This window comes from Sinocyclocheilus rhinocerous, unplaced genomic scaffold (assembly GCF_001515625.1).
Source record: "Sinocyclocheilus rhinocerous isolate Xijiao unplaced genomic scaffold, SAMN03320098_v1.1 scaffold409, whole genome shotgun sequence".
Classification (NCBI taxonomy): Eukaryota; Metazoa; Chordata; class Actinopteri; order Cypriniformes; family Cyprinidae; genus Sinocyclocheilus; species Sinocyclocheilus rhinocerous.
Window position 1 is genome coordinate 142,301 of NW_015635191.1, and position 10,370 is coordinate 152,670.

Below are 10,370 nucleotides of genomic sequence, written 5' to 3' on the forward strand. Positions count from 1 at the left end.
TGATTTAGTGTATGGTAGTTAGTGTACAGTAGTTAGTGTATGGTAGTTAGCGTGTGGTAGTTAGCGTGTAAGTGATTTAGTGTATGGTAGTTAGTGTACAGTAGTTAGTGTATGGTAGTTAGCGTGTGGTAGTTAGCGTGTGGTAGTTAGTGTATGGTAGTTAGTGTATGGTAGTAAGCGTGTGGTAGTTAGCGTATGGTAGTTAGCGTATGGTAGTTAGTGTGTGGTAGTTGGCGTATGGTAGTTGGTGTATGGTAGTTAGTGTATGGTAGTAAGCGTGTGGTAGTTAGTGTGTGGTAGTTATCGTGGTAGTTAGTGTATGGTAGTTACTGTGTGGTAGTTAGTATATGGTAGTTAGTGTGAGTGTTACTGGTTAAAGTTTGATTGTCTGTTTTCTCGTCTAAGTGTTTCTGGTCTCAGCAGTGCTTCCATTAACTCCACAAACACCGATTACAGCCTCAGCTCGTCTCCGGCCTGCGATACGCTCACACACGCAAGACTCTCATTAACCCAGAGCAGTTAATTGTGTAAGGAGATAATTGCATGTAAATGCTGCGGCTGAAGTGGCTTTTCAGTGGCTGTCAGGACTCAGCGGTCAGATGAGGAGGATTTAACACTGATGACATGAATTCATTCGAGTAAAACAGTCCATTCAGACTGACAGCAGCGCAGGAATGATTTACTGACGATACACACCAGGAGAAATGATCAACAGATGAGACCTGACATCTAATCTCTGAAGGTCAAAGGTCACGCAGGGTTAAGAATTCTCTCCCCAAAGGTCCAAAACAACATTGCTAGTGAATCCCAAAAGCTTTTCTGCCAGTTTATATGAACACGTGCGACTAAATCATTCCTGTGATAATCTATGAAATGTGACGTGAAGCTCCCGCTGCTCCTCTAGACCTTAAACATCATATTATATATTACTTCCACATCAGCTCCCATCAGTGAATGTGACATATAAAGACTGAAAGAGCGTGACTGTTCACAGGAATATGAGGTGTCGCTCGTCTCGGGGTCATGTGATGCGTGAGGTCACAGGAACACATGACCTGTGGGATCCAGCGGCCGCAGTATCAGCTGTCAGAGCGTTTAACAGCTCCATCCTTTCAACACTATTTCAAAATAATTTCCTCACTTATTTGTAAGGTGACACCAGACGAGCGCGAGCCTGCGGCGCTTTACACAGCGTTCACACCGAACCCGAGACGACAGGAACACCGATGAAGACGCTTTTGTTCCGCGGTGGCTTTAATGTGTCTTAATGGAGAGACGCGTTATGTGCAGAAACACCAGAGGACAGGCTCCGACAAACACAATCGCTTACTTCTCTTCATTCAGTCAACTGCTCGAGTGTGTTCTCTCGGGTGTTCTGGGTGGCTTCTCAGTGATCCTCTGAACCGCAGCTGTTTCTCAGATTCATCTTTCATTGTGTCTGTGGGTTTTTTCCGCTGTTTTCTGGTGAAAATGGTGCGTCTCTTAGTAAAGCAGCATCTCGCTCTCCTCAACACACACATGATCTGAGGCGTTTGTTCAATCACACACACGCATGTGAGATGTAGAGATCTCAGTCTGGTGAGTGTGTTTCTGTGGTTATTGTGTGGTTATTGTGGATCTCAGAGCCGCGTCCGCCGCTCTTATCTTTGAACTGATAAGAGAAATATGTCATGTTAGCAGAGTCTCTGAATCAACAAGGCCACACACACACACACAACATTCACTGCAGCGCCACCTACTGCTGACACACATGAACACGTGTGAGAAACACAATCAGAGCAGATCTACCCACAGCTTGTTCAACTCCACCGGAAAAATCTAACTATAGAATTACACAGCTCTTTATATAACGTTGGATATATAAGCATGTCTCCAGCATACATGTATAGCTAATCTCACTAGACTGATTGTTTTTTATATATTAAGTCACATAGTCACAATACAATGAGTATTATGAAAATAGCTCTTGAGGTTTTATAAAGGTAAATTTAGGACTTCTTAAAGACCATTTTAAGACTAATCAAAGACAATTGAAGGAATAAATTGAAGGTAACACAATACATCACAATGGTCTCTAAATGTAAATGTCAAGGCAAAACACAGTGAGATGTTTTAGCAACAGTTTGAAAATACAACTTCCAACAGATTTCCATTACATTTAAATCATTTTACAAAAAAAGCTAACTAGAATTAACTAGAATATGGAAAGACCTTTTACTATATCTCGCACTGCACAAAAAATGCAGTTCTTCCTCAGTATTTTTGTCTTGTTTTCCAGTGCAAACGTCTAAAGATTCTTGAATCAAGATGAGAAATTGATCAAAATGAAGTGAGTTTATGATCAGAACAAGAACAAATATCTGTCGATGGAGAATGAAAACTCGTTTTCTCTTTGAAATAAGTTCATTTTTCTGACTTCATCGACAGATATTTGTTCTTGTGTTAAAAATAAATTCACATAATTTTGTTTAATTTCTCAGAAAATAAGAAATTTTTCATCTCCAGTAAGCGTATCTTGATTTAAGGATGTTTAGAAATTAGTACTGCAAAATAAGACAAAATACGGAGGAAGATATTAATGTTTTGCAGTGTGTGCAACATTTAATGCCACGACTTTATGAATTTAAGACTTTCTGATCTGATTTAAGAACTTTTTAATGTTGATTTAAAGGGATAGTTCACCCCAAAATGAAAGTTCTGTCATTAATTACTCACCCTCATGTCGTTCCAAACCCGTAAGACCTTCGTTCATCTTCTGATCACAAATTAAGATATTCTGATGAAACCCGAGAACTCTCTGAGCCTCCATAGACAGCAATCCATCCTTTCAACACTATTTCAAAATAATTTCCTCACTTATTTGTAAGGTGACACCAGACGAGCGCGAGCCTGCGGCGCTTTACACAGCGTTCACACCGAACCCGAGACGACAGCAACACTGATGAAGACGCTTTTGTTCCGCGGTGGCTTTAATGTGTCTTAATGGAGAGACGCGTTATGTGCAGAAACACCAGAGGACAGGCTCCGACAAACACAATCGCTTACTTCTCTTCATTCAGTCAACTGCTCGAGTGTGTTCTCTCGGGTGTTCTGGGTGGCTTCTCAGTGATCCTCTGAACCGCAGCTGTTTCTCAGATTCATCTTTCATTGTGTCTGTGGGTTTTTTCCGCTGTTTTCTGGTGAAAATGGTGCGTCTCTTAGTAAAGCAGCATCTCGCTCTCCTCAACACACACATGATCTGAGGCGTTTGTTCAATCACACACACGCATGTGAGATGTAGAGATCTCAGTCTGGTGAGTGTGTTTCTGTGGTTATTGTGTGGTTATTGTGGATCTCAGAGCCGCGTCCGCCGCTCTTATCTTTGAACTGATAAGAGAAATATGTCATGTTAGCAGAGTCTCTGAATCAACAAGGCCACACACACACACACAACATTCACTGCAGCGCCACCTACTGCTGACACACATGAACACGTGTGAGAAACACAATCAGAGCAGATCTACCCACAGCTTGTTCAACTCCACCGGAAAAATCTAACTATAGAATTACACAGCTCTTTATATAACGTTGGATATATAAGCATGTCTCCAGCATACATGTATAGCTAATCTCACTAGACTGATTGTTTTTTATATATTAAGTCACATAGTCACAATACAATGAGTATTATGAAAATAGCTCTTGAGGTTTTATAAAGGTAAATTTAGGACTTCTTAAAGACCATTTTAAGACTAATCAAAGACAATTGAAGGAATAAATTGAAGGTAACACAATACATCACAATGGTCTCTAAATGTAAATGTCAAGGCAAAACACAGTGAGATGTTTTAGCAACAGTTTGAAAATACAACTTCCAACAGATTTCCATTACATTTAAATCATTTTACAAAAAAAGCTAACTAGAATTAACTAGAATATGGAAAGACCTTTTACTATATCTCGCACTGCACAAAAAATGCAGTTCTTCCTCAGTATTTTTGTCTTGTTTTCCAGTGCAAACGTCTAAAGATTCTTGAATCAAGATGAGAAATTGATCAAAATGAAGTGAGTTTATGATCAGAACAAGAACAAATATCTGTCGATGGAGAATGAAAACTCGTTTTCTCTTTGAAATAAGTTCATTTTTCTGACTTCATCGACAGATATTTGTTCTTGTGTTAAAAATAAATTCACATAATTTTGTTTAATTTCTCAGAAAATAAGAAATTTTTCATCTCCAGTAAGCGTATCTTGATTTAAGGATGTTTAGAAATTAGTACTGCAAAATAAGACAAAATACGGAGGAAGATATTAATGTTTTGCAGTGTGTGCAACATTTAATGCCACGACTTTATGAATTTAAGACTTTCTGATCTGATTTAAGAACTTTTTAATGTTGATTTAAAGGGATAGTTCACCCCAAAATGAAAGTTCTGTCATTAATTACTCACCCTCATGTCGTTCCAAACCCGTAAGACCTTCGTTCATCTTCTGATCACAAATTAAGATATTTCTGATGAAACCCGAGAACTCTCTGAGCCTCCATAGACAGCAATGTAACTGAAATGCTCCCAGACCCAGAAACATAGGAAGGACATCAGTAAAACAGTTCAATTTCAATTTTGCGAAGCTACGAGAATACTTTTTGTGTGCAAAGAAAACAAAAATAACAATTTATTTGACAATTCTTCTCCCCGAGTTACAGTCTTCTGCTATTTTGGAGAGTATCACGACGCATGTGTGTGCTTTCTCCAGAACGTAATCAACATAATCAGCATTTTACGTTTGTTTACGTTCAGGAGAAAGCGCGTGTATGCGTCGTGATTAGTGCGGTCAAATGATTAATCTCGATTAATCGCATCCAAAATAAAAGTTTTTGTGTACATAATATATGTGTGTGTACTGTGTATATTAATTATTTATATATATATATATATAAATATACACACATGCATGCATATATTTCAGAAAATTATGTTATGTTTATATATTAAAAGTATTTATATATAATATCAATTATATGAATATAAATATATACATATAGATACATGTTAATATTTTCAAAATATATACTGTATGTGTGTGTATTTATATATACATAATAAATATACACAGTACACACTAGGCTTGCCGTGATAGACGGTTAACACCGGTTACGTCACTTGCCCACCGCGGCACCGACCCCCACCGTCATTTAGATTTTTTATAGTAATAAAAATCATTTAGTTCAGTAAAAGAACAGACACTACAATTAAAAACTGAACGCGGCTGCTCATTGCAGCGTGCCGAACGACAGTCGCATCACAGATCAGATTTCATTTCTCCAGTGAGGAGAGTGAGTCGAGCTGACTGACAAGAAGAGTGAGGTGAGGACAAGACGAGTGAGGCGAGACTGACAAGAAGAGTGGGGTGAGACAGACAGAGAGGGGCGAGACAGACAAGAAGAGTGAGACGAGACAGACAGAGAGGGGCGAGACAGACAAGAAGAGTGGGGCGAGACAGACAGAGAGGGGCAACGATATGAGGGTGAGTAATTAATGACAGAATTTTCATTTTGGGGTGAACTATCCCTTTAAGACTTTGAAGCCCACAGAAACCCTCTGTACAAGTAAATTTGATTGACATGAGACATGTGAAAAGTTTCTGTTCACTGCTGAACGCTTCTCATCATGAGCGTGAGCAACGGCTGAAGCGCACGTGTGTGTGTGTGTGTGTGTGTCTGTGTGTGTGAGAGAGAGTGAGTGTGTGTGTGTGTGTGTGTGTGTACCTGTTTTTCTATTCTGGTGGGGACTTAAACCTGAATACACACAGACTCATGGGGACTCGTGTCACGGTGGGGACCTAAATAAATGTGTGTGAGAGAGAGTGTGTGTGTGTGTGTGAGTGGTCACGTGTGTTGCGTGTCACCTGCGGCGTGTGTCCCAGCAGGCTCCACAGCGCGTCTGTGATCACACTTCCTGTTCTGCTGAACTCCAGCAGCTCTGTTTCCTGTCGGTTGAGGGCGAGATGCTGGCAGCCCTGGAAGTCTCCGGCGATCTCCTGACCGCTGCTCATCTGCAGCACATCCCAGGTGCCCAAGAGCTCCAGCCGCTCCCGCACCGCCCGCATCTGCCCATACGACAGGTGACCTGCGCATCACAGAAGCTTGCTTATCTTAGGTCTTAACTTAAAATATGATACGTTAAATTAGGATTTTCCCAAATTCATATTACGGAAGAAAATCTTAACTTGATTTGGGATTCTTATCCTAATTTACAAAATCGTATCTTATCTCTAGTTAGGAAATCTTAAATTGCATCAAGTTCGACAATCCACTCTCAGGTCTGTTACCAAGCAACCAACACCGTGCAAGCTGCTGATGAGGTGAACACGATGGATAAAAGAACGGCAAGGTTTTAATTTCACTGCCACGGAAATTGAAACTTTGATAAGTTCTGTAGAAAAGGCAAAGCCGATACTATTTGGTAAGTTTTCAGCTTCACTCACGAAGACAAACCCTAGTGAAAAAAAGTGCACTTCCATAATGTACTTAAAGCGAGCTATTTTCGGGCACTAATTTTGTATTTAATATACTAAAAACGATTCTTTAGTAGTACTTAAGATCATCTAAGTGCACTCAACTGTGCTATTTTGGGACACCGTGAATATGAACTAAAATGCACTTTTAACACACTATCTCTATTTAAAAAATGTATTTAGTCACCACTTGTAGTACACTTGAGAGTACTAGTGTATGAAAGATGGGTTCAAGTGTACTACAAGTGGTGACTAAATACATTTTTTAAATAGAGATAGTGTGTTAAAAGTGCATTTTAGTTCATATTCACGGTGTCCCAAAATAGCACAGTTGAGTGCACTTAGATGATCTTAAGTACTACTAAAGAAACGTTTTTAGTATATTAAATACAAAATTAGTGCCCGAAAATAGCTCGCTTTAAGTACATTATGGAAGTGCACTTTTTTTAACCTGGGAAGACGGAGGAGGCAAAAAGAGTCTTTCTACCATTAAACATCGCTGTTCTTCATTTTCAATTATTACTAAATGTAAAACCATTGTTGGACAGCACATATATATTGTATATATACTGTAAGCGGTTTTACCATTAGCTTTCAAATAATATTGAAGTTAGGACAGCTGTGGTGGTGCCCTAAAGCTAAGACAGTTTCAGGACTTTTGTCAAGTTTCTGTAATACCCTTATCTATCTTCCTATCTGTAGTTAAGATAATACTGTTCTGTAATAGCTTTTGCCCTAAATGTGGTCCTAACTGAAATGACCACGGTTACCAAACAGATAAGATGAGATTTTAAAGTTAGGATCTTTCTGTATGACGCCGCAGGTGAACCAGAGCAGAACCCCCGCCGAAGCTCCGTCTGTCTTTATCAGACGCACCGGAGATCCAGGACGGCGTGAAGGCGTCGGAGAGCCAGGACATGTATCCCTCACGCAGCGAGCGCAGGAACGGCTCCACGTCTGCGCAGGACAGCAGCTGCTCCGTCTGCAGCAGATCCGCGCTCAGCACACAGTCCGCAGACAGGAACAGCACTCTGGGAATGAAGAGATTGGGCCGGAGGTTCAGCCCGCAGCGCTTCATGTGGCTCTGCAGGTTGCTGGTTTTCTCCTGCAGACACAGACACCAGCAGACCCACATCATCTGCTGAAGACACTGATCACAAACACACTGAATGTGACGGAGGACCTGATCACATTCAGATTCAAAACGCTCAAATACTAAATAATAAGCATATCAGGGACAGTAAAGATCCATTTCAAAAAACACAAAATGACAATCAAAAAGCTGTAATTACTTTATACAGTATATTTGCAGTTTGTAAAAATGTAAACAAATCCGCTTAGAAAATGTTAAAAAAATATATGGTAAACATATTACAGCTTTATTTATCATATGTTCTCATACTGATTTTGTTTAATTTTTGTAATGTGTTTTTGTAAAGTCCTGTGCTTGCTATTTGCAGTGGTATGATTTACTGTTTGTCATTGTGTGATTTTTGGTGAATTTTATAAAACCCTGCAAACATTATAATAATTATTAATTATAATAATAGTGTTTTACGGTGGTCGAGAGAGCTCAACGCGCTGCAAATTAAGAAAACATCTTCATCAGTTTGACAGCACATGTGCTGCAAATACTCACAAATACAAACGCGCTGCGGAAACAGAAACGCTGGAGATATGCACAGACCACATCAGAAATGTTTAAAGGAACCGCAACAAGTGACAAACCTGGCTGGGACATGCTTAGCCTAAATAAGCTGACGAAGTACACAGTTACTGTAACTGTGAAACATTATGTACTTTTACAACTTTCCTTACAAAAATTAACCTTGGTTTTACTATTAAAATAAATAAATAGGCTAAATAAATAGCCTATAAGCCTATATATCATACATGTTTTTTATTATTATGTGACCACCCTGCATGGAGTTTGGGTCACAAAAATATTAAATTATTTGTATATATTTGGTTTTATATCCATGTATGTCTATTTCTATTTGCATGTGTATATAAGTTTAATTTAAACTAGATAAAAAAGTTTGTCAAGACTTAAGTTGGCTTGAGAAAGTCTGACCAGAAAGTTAGAAAAAGTTTTAAAAGCTAGAAGTTTGAAGTTTTTCAGTTTGAAGTAGTTTGGAAAGTAGTTTTAAGGGTTAAAGTTGATAGACAGACAGACAGATACAGTATTCTGGGTTGTTGCTAGGGCGTTGCTAGGACGGTTGCTATGCAGTTGCTAGGGCAGGGTTTCCGCGGGGTCTTAAAAAGTCTTAAATTGTACAAGAAAGTCTTAATTATGATTTTTCAAGTGGTCTTAAATTTGGGGACAGAAAGACCAGAATGGCGATATGGCTGAATGTGATGAATAAACTTCAAAAGGCTAACGTTATGATTTCATTAAATAAACACGAGCGCTGCAGGTTCAGAGTCCGGTCCCAGATAGCAAGAACGTTTGGGCCAAATGTGGCTGATAGCTGTCACATTTGGCCTAGGTATGGCATGGCTGAGCACATATGGGCCAAACTTTAGGAAACAGTCATATTTCTACCAAACGCTCCACCTGCTGGCAGAGAATGAATGAGCATTTCCAATAAAACTCTAGTTTTGTTCAGAGTTCAGACCAATGCGAAAATCCACCCATGTTTTACCCTGCAAACACACAGAGCTTTAAATGTGAACTGGTGGATCGATAAGAAGACAATGCATTATAAAAATCTAAACATAGGAGTGTGCGATATGTATGGTCAGCGATAATATCGTAATTGTTGTTTTAACAAAGTCTGTTAAAATGCATTTAGAATTATCCCATAATATAAGATATGGGGCAGAAAATGTATATATTTATATCACTTCATATAGTTAATATCACACGAAGAGTGCTGTATTATTTCTCCAAAAGTAAGCATTATCACAAATGTGATATTGATTTTATACAACAGTTCAATAAACAAGTAGTTAATATTAAGAGACTTACGTTTTAAACACCATATTTCCTGTTTTTGCTCTATTTCTCCAACAAAAATAATTCCAAACACATCCACAGCTCTGTTCTGCGTCTCTGAGCAACGTGACGGTGATTCGTTCCTGAATGAATCACTCGTTTAAATGATTCGGTTCAGTCGCAATGACTCACTTATTAACAGTGACTTGCTGCCACCTACTGGCGGTTTTAATTTCACATTTAAGGTACCTTTTCATTTTTTAAATAATTTCAAACATCAGTTTTCAATGTTTTATGTTTAAAATGTCAAAACATTATTTATGCATTTGTAATTGCAGGTTAAAGTATTTAATGTCCCTCAGAGCCGCATTAAACAGTGTGTAAACGCATCTAAATATCACTTCAGACGCAGCTTCTGTGTTTCCTCTGCGCTGCAAAGATACATTTTGTTGATACTGATTAATTTGCTTGCTAACAGCCCAAATGCAAGAATTTAACTCAAAAGATGGTGCACACTTTTAGAAAAAATGGCTTAAAGGTAAAAATGCCCATAAAACTTGTTGGAAATTATTAATTTCTATCACTGCTGTGAACTGACCACACAGAAGATGAAGAATATCAAAACTTTAGGAGTCAGCTGTCCACGGTAGTCCAAGATATCAGCACAATAACACACTCAGCAAAATATCGTCTAATTATCGTTATCGATAAAATCCCAGAAAATTATCGAGATATCATTTTTTGACAATATCGCAAACCCCTAATTTATGTTATTTAATTGATATAATTATTGTTAATAATTGTTAATAATTAATATAATAATTAATACTTTTGACTCATCCATTTTCTTAACAATGGTTTAAAGGCTGAAATGTAAAGTTTATCATTTTATAAAACTTTTTATAAAAGTTTGTGTTTTTGTGAAAATTTGTATCTG

At 38.4% G+C, this 10,370-nt stretch overlaps 1 protein-coding gene across 1 annotated transcript in view; it reads right to left on the reverse strand.

Annotated features, from left to right (window-relative positions):
- The window catches only part of LOC107746747 (uncharacterized), a 25,745-nt gene that overhangs the window by 5,510 nt on the left and 9,865 nt on the right, over positions 1–10,370 (reverse strand). Inside the window, exons 5-6 of the mRNA XM_016561038.1 lie at positions 7,372–7,600; positions 5,887–6,107 (exon numbers count right to left, since the gene is read on the reverse strand). Of these exons, the coding sequence (XP_016416524.1) occupies positions 5,887–6,107; positions 7,372–7,600 (450 nt within the window). The remainder of the gene's footprint in view (positions 1–5,886; positions 6,108–7,371; positions 7,601–10,370) is intronic.